The 16,864-nt window shown below is 40.5% G+C and overlaps 3 protein-coding genes across 3 annotated transcripts in view; 1 reads left to right on the top strand and 2 right to left on the bottom strand.

The window, feature by feature from the left end:
- The first annotated feature begins 100 nt into the window (after window positions 1-100).
- dnaja2b (DnaJ heat shock protein family (Hsp40) member A2b) lies at window positions 101-7,146 on the top strand. The gene is made up of 9 exons (XM_086298517.1): window positions 101-260; window positions 1,152-1,211; window positions 1,555-1,781; window positions 1,865-1,945; window positions 2,061-2,194; window positions 2,307-2,503; window positions 2,648-2,792; window positions 4,883-5,010; window positions 5,098-7,146. The coding sequence occupies exons 1-9, from the start codon at window positions 183-185 to the stop codon at window positions 5,284-5,286; spliced, it is 1,239 nt and encodes a 412-aa protein (XP_086154643.1). The 5' UTR covers window positions 101-182; the 3' UTR covers window positions 5,287-7,146.
- A 204-nt stretch (window positions 7,147-7,350) lies between these two features.
- LOC147324606 (uncharacterized) lies at window positions 7,351-12,116 on the bottom strand. Its single transcript, XM_086298516.1, has 15 exons — window positions 12,055-12,116; window positions 11,312-11,487; window positions 11,065-11,203; window positions 10,465-10,587; window positions 10,231-10,350; window positions 10,045-10,141; window positions 9,791-9,914; window positions 9,422-9,684; window positions 9,010-9,328; window positions 8,526-8,923; window positions 8,148-8,444; window positions 7,890-8,066; window positions 7,697-7,801; window positions 7,512-7,603; window positions 7,351-7,426 (listed from the first exon to the last, which is right to left on the bottom strand). The coding sequence occupies exons 2-15, from the start codon at window positions 11,328-11,330 to the stop codon at window positions 7,351-7,353; spliced, it is 2,349 nt and encodes a 782-aa protein (XP_086154642.1). The 5' UTR covers window positions 11,331-11,487; window positions 12,055-12,116.
- Window positions 12,117-14,169: 2,053 nt separating this feature from the next.
- The window catches only part of kcp (kielin cysteine rich BMP regulator), a 32,178-nt gene continuing 29,483 nt past the window's right edge, over window positions 14,170-16,864 (bottom strand). Inside the window, exons 47-51 of the mRNA XM_086298515.1 lie at window positions 16,363-16,474; window positions 16,175-16,276; window positions 15,914-16,078; window positions 15,513-15,813; window positions 14,170-14,735 (exon numbers count right to left, since the gene is read on the bottom strand). Coding sequence (XP_086154641.1) covers window positions 14,497-14,735; window positions 15,513-15,813; window positions 15,914-16,078; window positions 16,175-16,276; window positions 16,363-16,474 — 919 coding nt within the window. The 3' untranslated portion in view covers window positions 14,170-14,496. The remainder of the gene's footprint in view (window positions 14,736-15,512; window positions 15,814-15,913; window positions 16,079-16,174; window positions 16,277-16,362; window positions 16,475-16,864) is intronic.

The following is a 16,864-nucleotide window of genomic DNA, read 5'->3' as shown; positions in this document are numbered from 1 at the left end:
ACGAAAATGTATTTGTTTTGGAATAATAAGTATGTGCCATGTTTCAGCATCTTTTTGTCATGGGGTGTTTGTCTGTGCTGCTTCTGGCAAAAGTCCGGACAGTCCCAGCCGGTAGATCCGCGTATCGTCGCACAGCTGAACCTCCTCCGGAGAAGGTCTCTCTGTAGTTGCCGGTTAGCGTCATGTCGGGCGTTGTGGATACTAAATTGTACGACATCCTCGGAGTTTCGCCGTCTGCGTCTGAAAATGAACTTAAAAAGGTACGTAAATGCTACAGTGAAATGAATGTCTTGGAGTTCAAACAAAATTGAAAAAAGAGGAAGAGAGGTCACCAGAGCAAATGTGGCCTACAAACAAGCTAATGGATGTTTAGCTAGCTTAGCCAGTAAAATGAGCTGGATAACAGCGGGATACATCACCGGACTTTTAAACATAATTTAAGCGACACATTGGCATTAAATGATTGCTTATAAGTGTTTCTAAATACGTGATAAGGATGAAGTTAGTCTATTTGAAAACAGAGATAACACTGGTAAACACGAGTGTGATAGCTTGCCGGCTACTAATGCTAAATTCCAGCAAATAGTCCTCACCAACTCAGTAACGAAACAACACTCGCTAAACGAGACACTTAGCTTAATAAACTGCCAACCCCAGTGTAATACTTGATCATGCTTATCAGTATTGATGTTAGGCAACGCTATAAACAACGTGTGTGATGGTCACAAGCTAACGTTCATGCCACCATTCGTGCAGCTACATTAGCCAACGTCCAGGCGTTATTCCCTTTAAAATCCATTCAAACATCAAGCAGATGCTAATGGCTCATATTTGACAACTGCTGCGTCCTCTGCAAAACCCGACATAACACAACTTATACAGCTTGTGTATTCATCTTATTTTTGTCTCGTAATAAAGACCTTGTATTTCCGTCTATCGGGATTCAAAATAACGCTGGCAAGTCAAAAGCTGACTATTTGGAAGCAGTGTTGTTGAGTTTCTGACATGTTACATGCAACCATGATCTTGACTATATCCTGTTGTTTTAGACAGCAAGCTAATTGAAGCGTCTTGCTACAGGCACATGAGCTTAGGTCTGTGACCCAGCTTTCTTCACGCTGATATTTTTTATTTTTTTTGGTTTATTACAGGCCTACCGCAAATTGGCCAAAGAGTACCACCCTGACAAGAACCCTGAAGCTGGAGACAAGGTATGATGCACCAAAACAGTAGTGTTAGCAACAGCACCAAAGGATGCTCAGTTGATCAACAATTGGGCATGCAGAAATGATGTCGCCTCCATTTATAATGATCACATAGCCCAGTGCTTTGAGGATTACTCCTAGGCACAGATTAGAGTACAAAATGTGACACAGGCTTTCCACTAGAGAAGAATGCTTTTTAAAAATATATTTATTTCTCTATGACTCAAATCTTAAAGCCTCTTTTAAGTCCTTTGTGCTTTGTAAAAGGGAACTGTTGTTGAGGTGCACTGAATTTATTTTCTTCATGCACCAGTTCAACCTGTCTGATTGTGCTTTGTTCATTTTCCAGTTTAAAGAGATAAGTTTTGCATATGAGGTATTGACAAACCCAGAAAAAAAGGAGCTTTATGACCGCTATGGAGAGCAAGGCTTACGGGAGGGAGGAGGAGGAGGACCTGGCATGGAGGATATCTTCTCTCACATTTTTGGTGGAGGACTGTTTGGGTTCATGGGGGGACAAGGAAGAGGACGCAATGGAGGCAGGAGGAGAGGAGATGATATGGTACACCCGCTGAAGTAAGTGTTGTTGTTTGATGGATGCTTCAGTGGATGGTGCATATGTAATGCAGTATGTGTACTTACAAATCGTGTTGTTACAGGGTTTCTCTTGAAGACTTGTACAATGGTAAAACCACAAAACTGCAGCTCAGTAAGAATGTGCTGTGTAGTGCCTGTAATGGGTGAGTTTCCTTTTTGTTAAAATTATATTGATTTGTAGTTTTAAGGCTGTCTGATGAATGATTTGCAGTTGCTCTAAATGGATAATAATGCTGATACTTTACTGTTGGCTTTTAGTCAGGGTGGTAAGGCAGGAGCTGTGCAGAAGTGTGTAGCATGCAGAGGACGGGGCATGAGAATCATGATTAGACAGCTGGCCCCAGGAATGGTTCAGCAGATGCAGTCAGTCTGCACAGATTGCAATGGGGAGGGTAATGTATCCCCACACACCTGCAAACTGACATTAAAAACAAAGTTAATGTACAAACTGCAGCAAAACAGCTCTCTGAGGTCTTCTATTCTGTGTGTGTGGTTGTTGTCCAGGTGAAGTGATAAATGAAAAGGACCGCTGCAGAAAGTGTGAGGGTCATAAAGTCTGTAAGGAGACTAAGGTTCTTGAAGTTCACGTGGACAAAGGCATGAGACATGGACAGAAGATCACATTCACTGGAGAAGCTGACCAAGCACCAGGCATGGAACCAGGAGATATAGTTCTGGTGCTGCAAGAGAAAGAACATGAGGTACCCCAAAACAGACAGCTCCTATTGATTACAAAACTGTTTTTAATAATAGAATAACTTGGATAATGAATAAAGTCTACATTTATCCAAGCGATTTGATGTAATGAACCTAAGCAACAAATATGGGTTTTATATCTCAAATAGGATTTCCGCCGTGATGGCAGCGATCTTCACATGGTTCATCGTATCGGCCTGGTTGAGGCTCTGTGCGGCTTCCAGTTCACAGTCACACACCTCGACGGACGTCAGTTGCTTGTTAAATACCCACCTGGAAAGGTCATTGAGCCAGGTAAACATCTTCCCTTTACTTTAATTTATTTTTTCTGTTATGACATTCTTTCTTTTTTGGTTGGACAGAAGGAAATTTATTGGATGAATACTTATGTTTTACTGCAAGTGTTGGTGCCAGCATTTATTTTTAGGACAGCATAAAAGAGAGAATATAAACATCTAATGTGAACCAAATTGAAAACAAAATTAGATTGTTTTAACAAGTCACCTTGGTGTTGTAGAATTTTCTGGTAATTTCTCAAGGTTGTGCTATATAATTAACTGTCTTGTGAAAAAGCTGTCATTGTTTCAAGTTGTTGAGAATACATATACTTTTTTGGGACATTTCAAACTTAACAATGTAAAATCTAACACTAGTTTTCTAAATAAACATGTAACTATAAAACTGCATTTGAGTTAAAACTGTGGCATTAGCATGTATGATAAGCACAGACACATGTATAATCTAAGTCTTAAAATATCGTTTGCATGACAATTTTGACAACTTGCACCATAGTTTATATTATATTATATTATAAATTCCAGGTTCAGAATAAATATGGAAACCACAGGCTGTATATAAAAGATAGATGTAGCTTCCATGTCAGAAAAGTCGAAATGCTGATGTATAGTATAACTAATTTTGTCTAATGGGCAGCAGGGGGCGACGTCACTTGTTCCCAAAAAGAAGCCTGTTTATATTAGGAAATCAACCAATTAGCGAAGTTGAGCTATGAAATTTGTGATAAAGTTGTTTTGTTTTGGGTTTTCTTTTGGTGTCTCTAGTTTCAAATCTTACTTTTAACCATTCATTATTTTTAAAAAATTTTAAATGTGAAAATATTAGACCCTATCAGTAGGGGTGCAACGATACTCGTATCGATATTGAACTGTTCGATACAGTGCTTTCCGTTTGGTACGCATATGTATCGAACAATGCAAAATTTTTAATTTATTTTATCAACTTTTCTTCTGACGATGCTGTCTGTGTTGACAGCTCAGTGGATCTGCGTTCAACTACTCCGCCTAGGCTGCACTGTCGAGCGCAGATCCACTGAGTGCAGCGCAAGCTAGCAAGACAGAAGCTAAGCTCGTTACAACATGGCAAATTGAACCTCCCCCACCCTCATTCAGATCTGGCCTTTGGAACTATTTTGGTCTTCATGTGAAGTATGACCCTGAAGGCAAGCGCGTCATGGACAAAAGTAAAACAGTATGTCGGATGTGCCACGCAATGCTCAATTACATGGGTGGGAACTACTGCGTTAGCGCAGTTTGCTCATTAACGGAGATTTGCCGTGTTGTGGCGTTAACGTCATTTCAGATTAACGCTGACAGCACTAGTGGGAACAAAATGAATATGACTGCACATTTACGCCGACATCACCATAGTGCAAAGACAAGTGGAAGCAGACAAAAACAACAAGCACACATGCTACAAACTTTACCCGAGTCATTTAGACAGCCGTTAGCACGTGATTCTCCTTATGGGGACCTGATATGTTTAATATGCTGCTGAGAATATAGCCCAGAAGAAGCGTATAGTATAGCTTTTATTTTGGAAAGAGCCATTTCTCTGTAATAAACTCTCTTTTCCAAAGATGAGTGATTTCTCGATCAGATTTATTATTTTATCCCTTTGTTGTTTCAGCAACATTAAATTAAAAAACTGTACGTTTGAGTTCAAATATATATTTATAATTTTAATAAATGACAAATTAAAAAAGCATGAACATTTTTTTGTATTGAAAAAATATCGAACCGTGACACCAAAGTATCGAACCGAACCGTGAATTTTGTGTATCGTTGCACCCCTACCTATCAGATTTGAAAGGACCATAAATCACAGTATGGTTTAGGGCAAGCCTACCTTGTGGTTGACAAGTCCCTAGGGTTTACTGTGTCCCCTGGTTTCACTGTCGGATCAATACCTCACTAACACAGCAACTGTGATAATGCTCAGTGCGAGAGATGATGTCAGTGGATGATATCACTGTGGCTAGATCCATCTTATATTTAGACTCTGTTGGAGAGCACATAGACCTCGCACTCTAGTGTACAATTGTTGTTGAATCTGTGTGCCGTTTCTCCTTTGTGTGTTTGTGGCAGGCTGCATTCGAGTGGTGAAAGGAGAGGGGATGCCTCAGTACAGAAATCCATTTGAGAAGGGAGATCTTTACATTAAGTTTGAGGTCCAGTTCCCTGAAAACAATTGGATTAACCCTGAAAAGCTGAATGTGAGTTGCAATAGAGAAAACAAAAATCACAACTCGCAAAATGTTAGAGTGAATACAATGTCGTGATGGATGTTTGTCTTCTTTCAGGAACTCGAGTGCTTGCTGCCTGCCCGTGCGGAGACTCCCGTTATTGCAGCAGATGCCGAGGAAGTTGACCTAACAGATTTTGACAGAAGTCAAGGTTCAGGAAGCGGAGCCAGGAGAGAGGCCTACAATGATAGTTCTGATGAGGAAGGCGGTCATCATGGCCCAGGAGTGCAGTGCGCACACCAATAGAAAGACTACAGACTTGCACACACATAGAAGCATAAAAACACAAAAGTCCCATTGCTAACACCATTCAAGATTTGCGACTCATACATTTTCCTCCTCTCAAGACTCACATGAAAAAGAGAATATATATATATATATAATTTCTTTTTTGTTTTTTGTTTTTTAGTCTCACACAAAATTCCCCCCCCCTTCGTTCAGCTCCATGGTGCCCATAAGACAGTGATCCTGGATGTGTTATGATCATTTTATGTTTATGAACAGTAGTGCTCTTCAAAGCCAGCAGCAGGAAGGTGGCCCCATTTTCAGAGGTTTATTGAATTAACATGATTTAGATCCCTTTGTTTTCATCCTAAATGTTTAGACTCGTCTTTCCTATAATGAAAGGTAATGTATAAAATTAAATTTTTGTTGACTGTCTTGTAAAAAATATAGTTTAAAATCTTTTACACACAAGCGCATGCTGCCGTTTGCTAAAGAGCTTGCCCGTGTAAAACTAGGGTCCAGACATTACATAAACATCTGGCACCACAGGTGTTTCGATTTCAGTGTGTCACCACTATTAAAGTGCCCTGCTCCCATCAGCGCTAACCTGATTATACGTGTCATATTTTGAAAATGGGATTTGCTGGTTCTGTTCAGTTCCTAGCTGCCACACACACATATTAAAGGCCTGACTAAAGTTACCTGCCTGCCAGGCACATTTGTTTTTTGTTTTGTTTTTTTCTCATATGTAAGCTGTTTTTGTCTATGTAGGTGTGAATGATAAGCCCCTTTTCAGACATTCAGACAGAGATAACATTCATTAATCTTTAAAGTGAAAAAATTATGCTGTGCAGATGTATAGCACTTTAGTTAAGGTTCTTTAATTGAAGACAAGTAAATTTTCGAATGTTTAGTTCTCTCCAATAGTGTAAAAAGGGGCAGGTTCTGTATTTGTACTGCATGGTGCTCCTTGGAGAGCTGTACCCTTCCCCTAACACATCCACCCAGGGACAAACATTTCTCTTCTGGATCAGGAAAAAAGCATCATATACAACTCTTCAAATTATAGTCGTTACTGATTCAAGACACATGCACATTCACAGTCTTGCCATTATTGAAGAGAGACGATCAATGTTCAGACATGAAGCCGACAAGTTCAGTTGATTAATGGAAACAATTGCATGTCTGAAGCGGGGGGTTAGTGTGTTTGAGACCTCTGAACTTGAAGTTTTGTGTTTATTTGAGTGGAGGTCAAACTTGTATACTACTTGTATGTGTGTTATGCAGTGGCTCAGTGTGTGGGAGCTGCTGTGGAATGTTCCGGCTTATTAGGGTGGTAGGTATTCCTGCTTTATATTGGACTGCAGTGCGAGTGGATATTATATAAAGTTAGGGAAGGAGAAAAAAATGTTTATTTGCTGAGAATCTTCCCCACATGGACAGTTTTATTCTCACCAGGACTGAGAAGTTCTCCTGGCTTGCAGGAAAACCACTGAGCCTGCACCAAACCCTCTATGTTATACATATCTCCCTATTCTTGTTAGCCAAACCTTTGTCCCTCAACATGTTATAAGAGTCCCACCCCCATATACCTGTAAATAAATACAGTCCTACTCCACAGGTGCATTCAGAGTCAACAGCAGTGTCTTTCTTTAGCCACAACTTTTTTTCTTACATAATGGTAATAAATGTTATGTTCAGATGAAGAGAAGTTAATGGAGCCACTGTAGACTGTTATCACGCACCTCTGTGACTCATTGTGTATTTAATTTAGCCCACGGGATAGTCTGTACACAAGGGTCATTGGTAAATTACATTATTGTTGATGCTTATGGTTGTCGAGATTATGATTAAACTGTACAATAAATGACTGCAAGTTCATTGAGCTGTTCTGTTTTCATATGTACAACCTGTACTGGTTTCTGAGCATTCTGTATAAGTTTTGTTACAACCCCGAACAAAAGGAAATACTGCTGATAGAAAATCTGCACCATTAAACCTAAACACATTAGACAATTGGTGCCTCAATATATTCAAAATAAGAAAAGCGTACATTTGTTGGTATTTTTGTGACTGTGTTGTGACTCAGTCTTCTGCATCCTCCGTGTCTCTGCTCTGGAGGGCAACTGGACCCAGGAGTTCTTTAAACCCTGTGGTATTTCTAAAGGATTAAAAAATAGTGTTGAAATAAATGCGGTCAATATTAATTTGGTGTTGACTGGCAGATTCAAGAGGGTGTCATTTACCTATCTCTTTTAGACTGCATGACATAAGAGCGCTCTCTTCTGAGTTGCTCCAGACGCTCTTTCACAACAGTCTTCTGCTTGTTCTTATCTTCCTAAAAAGTAGACAATATGATGATAAGATAGCATGCTAATTCATTGTTTTTGAGGGTTTTTTTTAAGTATACAGTTCCTCAATATGTAGTTACCAGTGGTAGATCTTGAGTAAGGTGCTTTATCCTGTCTGTGTGTTTCAGGCCAAGCAGGTCTTCCTCTGCCTTTCTGTTCTGGATGATTGACAGGCGCTCCTGAACCTGAAAGACATGCTAACAATGTAACATCAATTCTGCTTTCATTTCTGAGTCATGAGCATGCAGTGTCCCTCTCTACACCTTGTCTCACCCTGAGCAGTTGCCTCTCTCTGTCTCTCTGTTGCCTTTGTTCAACTTTTCTTTGCATGTCCACTAGGTTGCGCATTGTCCTCTCTCTCTCCATTGCAGACACCGGTTCGCTCACTCGTTCTCTCTCCATCAGAGAAGCTTCCTTCTTTGCCTTACACTCTGACAGGCTATAGTCTACCTGGAACATGGTGGGAAAATAGCTGGTTGTATGTTTTAAATGAGAACCGATCTAACCAGAATATGTCAAGACTACTCTTACTGTTTCTTCTGGACAGTATTTCTGCTCCTTATAGCAATCAAGTTCAGGGTCTGTCATGTCCCACTGCTTGGACTCTGTTTCCACCTCAGTCACAACCCTGTCAGCATTAGTTATGTCCTTGCATGTCCCATAGCAGAAGTCGTCTGCATGTGGGTTAGCTTCAGAGGAATCAGCCATAGGGTGTGGCTGTGCGGCTTCCTTGCTCTCTGCCACCAAAGCATGTGTTTGTAAGCCACATTCAAATACAGCTTCTCCTTCATTTGGTTGATCGGCTGTTTGTCTGTTACTGAAGGCCAGCTAATAAGAATTCAGAAAGTGAACACATGAGTTCAGTGACAGTCACAGTGAATTACGTTCTGCTACACTCTTATGAAGTACCTCTTCTACTGTGCTGCACTGCTGGTTTGCAGACTGTGTGTCACAGTGATCTGGAGTACCAGACTTCAACCCAGTAGGTTTCAGCTCTTCTCCACCTCTCTCTTGATCTGACACATCACATTGTGTAGGCCGTGCTTGCGTCTTCAGACTTCTTGCACCATCCTGAATCTGTCCTGTACACCCATCTGCAGGCTCTGCTGCGCTGTCTATGTCATCCTCTGGTGGTTTGCTCCAGGCGAGGGTGATTAAAGAGCCCTGTTTCTCACAGCTCTGGGGGCTCTTTAATTCACTGCCCTCTGCTTCCTCTTTGGCTCCTCCATCTGCAGCAAGACCCTCACGAGCATCTGACACACACAGGATCTCCAAGTAGGGCAGGTCCTCCATGACTGCTCCACAACCTGTTGGAGTTCAAAGCATATTATTCCCACAGTTTTAGGAAAATGTTATTTTATTAGGATAATTAGTTATTAAATGTTTTTAATACCTGAACAGAAATCGTGTTTGTAAGTCCCATCCGCATTTTGGACTTCATTCACTACACCGTTGCTGCTTTTGCTTGAATCAACCGTCTCAGCTTCAGCTGATCCCCCACTCATGTTTTGGACTTCTGCCTGTCCAGTGTAAGAGGACTGAACTATGATTTGCTTGCTGCTGCTGGTTTCAGTAAAGTTTGGATAAGGATTTAACACAGAGCCTGAACTAAGGGGAGCATCTGAGATCAGGAGGTGGAGCAGGTTGCTAAAGCACTGAGCTTGAAATTCAGATTTATATTTATCCTGCAAAGCCTGGAGAAGCTGTGCATTCTAAACAAAGAGACAAGATGCACCACTATTAACATTACAGCCTTTTGTAGGTTTTCTTGCTTTGACTTGTATGTTGTGATTGACTCGACTCACCCCATCCATCATCGCTTGCAGTAAAGCAGAAGCTTGGACTTCCTGAAGTTCTGTTAGATGGGTTAGAAGAAGCAGGGCACAGTCTTCCAGGAGAAGTTGGGACCATTCTCTGTAGGCCTGCACTTTGAGCTGGGCCATCGGTTGTGGTTCAGGGTTAGTTTGCTGTAGAGGGCTCTGAGTACCACTGTGTGCCTGCAACCAAGCATGAATTTGATGCAGCCTTTTAATACAGCCATTCCTCAAAGGAACTTGATGATGATTGTCTGTCGAGGAAACAGGAAAGAAGATAATGAAGTGGAGAAATGATGGAAATCAAAAAGAAGTAAATTCTAAATAAATTCTGCTGGGAAAAATAAAACTATTTATTACCATATTTTGGAGGCACTGTGAATGCTGGTGCCTGCACATCCTTTATGGAGATTCCATGTATTAATGTGATAAGTTGCTTCCTCTCCTCCTCTTGAGTCAGCACCAGCAGCTGCAGCACTGACTGCTATAAGTGGACCAAAAATGTAGCTCTATTACTTATAAAAGTAATGTTAACCCACTAAAAAAGATCATGTATATAATCTGAGAGCAATATTATAACAGGAGTTTGCTGTCCACAGTCTGATTTGTAATACCTGCTCTATTGTCTCAAAGTCATACTCTTTCTCTTGTGCTTTTCCATGTAGCCACAAGGAGGCCTGCTCTGCTCTACGTGGACCGTTAACATGTGGCCTGAATGGACAGACAGTACACAAAGGATATGAAAACTTGATGATTGTGAATACAAACTGTTGTATACTCTGAGTGTTGTTTTGGCTCACCATGTCTCCCAGGACTGGTGAGCAGCCAGAAGAGCTGTATAGGAAAGTTTCTCTCTCTGAGCTCTAATAGTTGCCAACCTGACGTACAGACACAACAGTTTCAGGCTCTCCCCATGGAGCCTGGAAGATAAAAGATTGATGAATCAACCCTTTCCCTCTCAGGGTTTCATCGTGGTATTTCCCCCCAAAAAACTCTCTTAAGTCAAATGTATGAAACTACTTGAAATAATTTACCTCTCATGCAGGACTGTAAGTGCATCATGTTCTTGTTGACAAAATTTGTGCAACTCATTCAGAAGAGAAACGGCAGACCAGGACTGCTCAGGACAACTTCTAAAAGATGCACTCATACAGGCCCTGAAGGGAAATAAGCTTTACCATGGTGCTTTGGCTTAACATGAATCAAACTAAATGCTTTCCATCCATAATACAGACATAATACAAATATATGAATGCCATCTTAATAGTAGACCCTAAAGTGCCAGTACGTATGAATGTGAGTGTGAATCGTCTGTTGCTTTTTGTTCTCCCTGTGCTGAACTTGTCCAAAGTGTATCCTGCCTGTTGGCCTATGCCACCTGAGATGGGATCTATCCCTTTTCAACCCTTTAGTTAAATAAGCAGTCAGGAAAATTGATGGATCTACAAATTAACCCATCTGTTTTGATAAACCATTTTCTTTGCCGTTACGTGTGCTATTTAACAAAGTTGTTTATGCACATCCTTTTTTAGTTTTTGGATAACACACTGACTCCTTATATCCCCGACCAGTGGCAGTGTAGCCAAGTTCAAACACTCAAGCAAAGTAGCAAAAACATGATCTATGTGTGTTACTTGTACATCCTGAAAGCTCCTGGCAGCTCAGCTAAGCTGAGCATATCAACAGATGCCAAAGCTTCATCTGCACGATCCTCCAACTGTTCTACTTCCTGATGCTGTTGCCATGTCGGCATCATCTCCCAGACGCTCTTAGCTGTGGATCAACAAAGAAGTAATGACAGAAACATGAAGCATCCAAAGCAGACTCCTTCATTGTGATTAAGGTGTACTTAGGTGACAGTGTAGAGGAACATTTCCTTACTATGGTGCTCCTGAAGCATTTCTGTATACAGCAATTGAGTGACCACATCATACTTGACATCCACCAAGAGGAGGACGTCTGACAAGGAGACATGGCCCCACGCCTGGCCTGTAATCCTTTGACTTTGGTTCTGCCATGTAGAGGGCAGTATGCTCCACACACCCTGTGATGCCAATCTTAGTAGAAGCAGACACATTAACAACATAGCTATTGCAAGTAAGCACTTCACTATAAAGGGGTGGTTTGTAATATTAGAAAACTGTATATCTCTGAAATGCTCAGTTGCTCCTTAATACTCAGGTTAAGTAATATTGACTAACCTCTGAAAGATAAAACATCCTCCTTAGTAAAAAGCTGTGTTAACTGGCAATACAATTGTTGCTCACATCAGTACACCCAGTTAAGCTGCAGTCACCGAGTTGTTTTCTACTTGCTTTAGCGATTTGATGTGCTACATGCAAACCACAATTTAATATTATTGAATAATGCACAGATTTGCCACAAGGACTAGGGTATTAAAGAAAAAGCAGTTACGAATTTTGCTCCTTTTAGGTTCTTTAATATTTGGCTTTTCACACATGCAACACAGTAATCTGGGTGATGTGGCTGTAAGTCTAACAACGGTGTACTATGTGGTTCATACATACACACAATAAAAATCAATACATGTACAAATTTAATATTAAAATAACACATTTTGCTATAAACTGAGTAACTTCTCACCCTCAATAAAAGATGCTCACCTAGCCCAGTACTGCCTGGCTGCTTTTTTGAGCCTTTTCACACATGTCTTTTTCCCAGAGAACTCTTTCCCCCCTCCCCATCTTCCGATCTGCGGAAAGCAAAAGAGGGCAAATAATGAACTGCATTAATGCAGGAGAAAGTGTACAGTTCTGCAAGTACATACCTGTACCAACCTGCTGTAGGGATCCTAAATCTGAGGTGTATGCCTTTTCGAAAGTATTAAAGTCTGTATTCTGGAGCAGGGAATCCATCGTGTGATGAAAAGCATTGGGATTTCCAGTATTTAGTAGCAGGAGGTCCCAGTATAGCTGAAGATAAGAGTATTTATAAGAGCAGTAGTAATAATATTTTGATTATGGAGTTAAGCTACGATATTATCATATTAAAGAAGAAAAATTGTACCATTTCCTTCTTTTCCCTTTCCCTTTCCATTTCTAAGAGAACATCCAAAACATTTTCACCAATACAGGTCCAGCTACTGTCTCCTCCTGCAATCTGAAGCACAAACAGCCCCATTGTAGTATTCTGTTACTATTTGTTTGTTTGTGTTTGTGTCTAATTATGTGTGAGCTGGTACCTTCCTCATAGCTGTATGTGCTTCAGTGATGTTGGAAGAAAAATGAAACACTTTGCTGTAAAGGAGACTCACATCCTCAGGGGTAAACTCTGCGCCAACAGACATACCTAGAGACTGGTAAAGACCAGCAATGTAATCCTGAAGCAAAGCACATGGTTGTAATTACATTTATTTTCAGTTCATTCAATTCAACCTTGTACATACAAAAGGAAAACAAATGCATTTCTCACACAGCCACAGCAAAGTATCCTACCTGCTCCATGTTTTCAGGTTGATAAATTATGCAGCATATTACTATGGTTACGGCAGTCCTCTGGGAAACAGCTGGATCAGCTTACCAGCAACAAAAAGTGACAGTGTATCTGTCAGAGAGTGAAAGGTGATACATGACCACGTGATGCTTTACACCTGAGTGTAGTGCTCTGTAACATTTAACACGTAGTGAAAGTCAGTGGCTCCATGCCTTTTAGTGTTGTGTTGTCTTTATTTTAAAGTCTGTGGTGTCAAATGATTTATTTACTTTATTTTTAAGGCATACAAAGTCCTAGTATGTGATTTAGGCTTCTGTTCTCTTCAAAAGCTGTATGGTGGATCAACTTAAAAAAAAAAAAAACTAACCATTTTGGGTTTTATTAAGCCTTAAATGTAGGGGTGTGGGTGCTGTGATTGACAGGTATGCGTTGCCTGGGTCTCACCTCTGTTTGCAGAAGTTTATGCTCCAGTTTTGTTGTGTAGAATTCTAGTATTTTATCTGTATGATACTGCTATACTATTTGCATGATTATCAATAATTAAAAGGAATCTGCTTCCATGTGATGAACCCATATACCTTATATATCTTGTTTAACAAGCTTACTAGTTATCTGATAGCTTAGCACTTAACCATTTCACCTGTTGAAACTTCAAATTGTCCAGAGTCCAGAAAATAATAGATGATATCATGGTGGCTACATACAACTTTTATATACAGACTATAGTGTTGTAAAGTGGCTGTGTTTCTTTGTCTTATTGTAGAAAAACATCACTGTTAAGAGGAAAACAAAGGGATATGAGCCGGTTTCTTTTTTTGATTTGCTTAAAGTTATGACATATCTAGGGACACCAGTGTTTTCTTACAAAGCACCCTGGACCATGGACAATTTAGAGAAAGAAGTGAATGTAAACATGTCTGGCCAGCTCTCCCTAAAAAAAAAAAGAGAGACCTCAGTGGGATTTCTTGGTCAAATAAAGGTAATAATAATGAGGTGGTTAGGTCTATAAGCAGTTGATCATTGAGAATCACCCTGAAATAAGCTGATTTATTATTGAAAACTGCTTACCATATTTGTTGAATTGTAAAGCTATTTCACACATTTTCATATGTGTAGCTGACCTGATGTGTACTCACTAAAATACACTCTACTCAAATAAATACAATGTGTGCAGAAAGGACAGTGTTGCCAAATGGATGATTAAATATCAACATGAAGTTTGTCTCTGAACACAGAAAAAGAAACAACAGAAATATTAGTGAAACTTTTATTTATAAAATGGAGAAGGAAAAGATTACCTGAGATTATATGGCTTCCTGTATGAACAGTCAGACATTGCACAGTGCTAAAAATGTAACCTGCATGATAAACAACTTTAAATAATTGCTAATACTGTTAAAGTAAATGTGTGAAACAAACTAGGTATGGAATTAAATGACAAATCTTTAAGTAGTATAAATATTCAGTGTTACAATATTTATAAAAACCAACAAACACAGTATGTGGAGTCCACAGGTCATGGAGGTTCATCTGGAAATCTTTCCATTGTATACAGTAACATGGGGCTGATGCAGTGACAGTGCATGCGTGTGAAATTATAAGTGAGTGTCCACTTATTCAGTAACTGTGGCATTTGAGGAGCTGCCATGAATGATCTTTGGACACTTCTCTTGTGGTATGCAGTAGTTGTTGTGTAGGACCAGACCAGCAGGACACTGACATCCTGGAACACAGGGCTTGAAACAGTGGCTTTCTATCACTCCCAGAGGTACATCGACATTAAAGCAGGTTACAGGACAAGGGGGGCCGCACTCATCAAACACAAAGCCCCTCTCCACTGGGCAGCCCACAGCTGTGGAAGACAGGAGCAAAGAAAACACTGTGAGCACTATAGCTTCAAGCATATGTCTTATTTTGACCTTTACTGATCCTCAGCAGAAATTTCCGGGTGGCTGACAGCAGTGAGGCCAATGGCTGTTTATTTTTAATTCAGAATGAATCATATTGCATTACTTCCTTATAACATTAAGCAGTTTATGTCATGGAACGCCGTGTGGCAAGCAGACTGTGGACCCAGAGGCAGGACACAGGAAGAGAAATAAACTCAAAAACTCAGCTTTGCTTGCTGGCAAATTACAGAAATTACACAAACCAAGCCGAAAAATAGGACTCTAGGAGAACACACGGACAAGAGAGCGCACAGCAAAAGGGAGGACGTGACAAAGAACACATTTTAGTCAAAATAGCCAAGAGGAGATTAGAGCAAACAAGATGAGAGACTATCAAAATAAAACAGGAAGTAGCAGAACATGAGAACAGAAACACAGACCTGAAACAAAGACAGAAAAGGAAACAAACACAAAGAAGGAAACACCAAGGACAAAACACAGGGATGAGGTTAGGACACACATGGGAACATTAAGAAGACAGGAATACACAGAAACTCAGGATATAAAACATAAACTGAAACCAACTGAAAACTAGACAAGACCCAAAATTTAAAAAGCTGGGCCCGTGACAGTTTAAAGTTGGTTTTGAAGCTGACAGCTGGTTGCCGGCATGCACGCTCGATGTGAAATGATAATATACATCCTAGAGTATATTTGCCACTTTCTGGTGATTTACTCACCACACAGAGACGCGCTCCTCCACTGCACGATGACTCCTGCTGCTCTGCACTGGCTCGCGTAGGCCTCCAACGTGTCACAAAGACAGTCATCAGTATTGGCACCGCAAGCACAGAGGTCGTAAACACAAGCTCCGTACCACTGTTCAGGAGGCACCACGGGATGACAGGGCTTAAAGATGGCAGACTTCAGGATTTTACAGCGAGTGTTGGCCCCCTTTTTGGCCTGGTAGCCTGCATCCTTACAAGGGTCAACATTCTCGCCAGGACGACAGGAGGAGCGGAAATGGGTACCATTTGTGACCTTAAATGACAAAAAGTTATTTCATTTGCATGCAGTCAAAATTAGTGATAAGCTATGTATTTTATAGAGTCTCTGTATTACTGCTGTGTATTGATTTTACCCTCCAGCTGTTTCCAAATTCAGACTCAGATAGGGTGATTCGTCCATTTGGCATCCGGAGGTCATCCTGGTAGTAGTTGTTGAAGTTTCCACAAAGACCACAGGTGTGGCCCTTATAGGAGCCTGGCACACTTACTTCTACATGTGAACGAGGACTCCACAGCACCTAAGGTGGGCGAGTGGATGTACCAGTTTGTTACAAAACTGGGAGTGACCAAATTTGTGAGAAGGTAAAGAGACAGAAAAACAAAGAGTACTGCACCTTCAGACCAATGTTAGTGTTGAGTAAAATTGTGTTGGTTTGCCGTTCGATATAGATGTATGGTTCCCTGAGAAATGGCAAAGTTACAGCCTCATCATTCACCTGGATAAAAGAGGAGATGGATGAGTGAATGCACTAAGCATAAAATTCACTGGGTAAAACCCTTTATGGTCTATTTACATACAAACCTTCACAATCCAGTCCTGCAGTAGCTGCACTGTGACATCACCCAAAAACACAGTAACCTCTTTAGTCCAGGACACTCCTTTACGTCCACGATCATCATTTGTAGCATGAACACTGTAAAAACAAAAATGTGCTTTCTTGTTTTGTTACTTGTTACCTTTTAGCAAAATTTTGTGCTTTAAATACAATAACAATGCATCTATTTTCTGAAACACCTCCAGTTCCAGCCAGCTAGGATGTCCAAGACTATTTTTTCTGTGAGGCAATGATGGCAACTGCACCTCTTGGGGAGGTACTCCATATCATCAACCTCAACACAGAACCAGTACTGTTCTGGTTTGTTTGAACAGAAAAAGAATCTCTTTTTCATTAGTGCTGTCAAAATTAACGCATTAACGCAAAAATAATCCACCATCATGCTTAACGCGTTTATAAATTTTAACTCGATGAACACATCTGGAGCACACAATGACTCAAAATGCTCGAAACGATTCTGTCTATGTC

This window comes from Aulonocara sp. 'chitande type north' Nkhata Bay, linkage group LG7, assembly GCF_057382095.1.
Source record: "Aulonocara sp. 'chitande type north' Nkhata Bay isolate Kocher_YH1m ecotype deep benthic linkage group LG7, A_spYH_male_GT1.1, whole genome shotgun sequence".
In the NCBI taxonomy this organism is placed as follows: domain Eukaryota; kingdom Metazoa; phylum Chordata; class Actinopteri; order Cichliformes; family Cichlidae; genus Aulonocara; species Aulonocara sp. 'chitande type north' Nkhata Bay.
The sequence above is the reverse complement of the archived record's forward strand: the minus strand, read 5'-3'. Positions and strand labels throughout refer to the sequence as shown.

Excerpts from the sequence above, each read along its gene's own strand:
- dnaja2b (XM_086298517.1), top strand. The coding sequence starts at position 183 with ATGTCGGGCGTTGTGGATACTAAATTGTACGACATCCTCGGAGTTTCG. Across the intron at positions 261-1,151 it reads CTGAAAATGAACTTAAAAAG|GCCTACCGCAAATTGGCCAA; the intron begins GTACGTAAATGC and ends GGTTTATTACAG. Across the intron at positions 1,782-1,864 it reads GATATGGTACACCCGCTGAA|GGTTTCTCTTGAAGACTTGT; the intron begins GTAAGTGTTGTT and ends GTGTTGTTACAG.
- LOC147324606 (XM_086298516.1), bottom strand. Across the intron at positions 10,588-11,064 it reads GGAGCTTTCAGGATGTACAA|GGCCTGTATGAGTGCATCTT; the intron begins GTAACACACATA and ends ATTTCCCTTCAG. Across the intron at positions 7,427-7,511 it reads ATGCAGTCTAAAAGAGATAG|AAATACCACAGGGTTTAAAG; the intron begins GTAAATGACACC and ends TTAATCCTTTAG.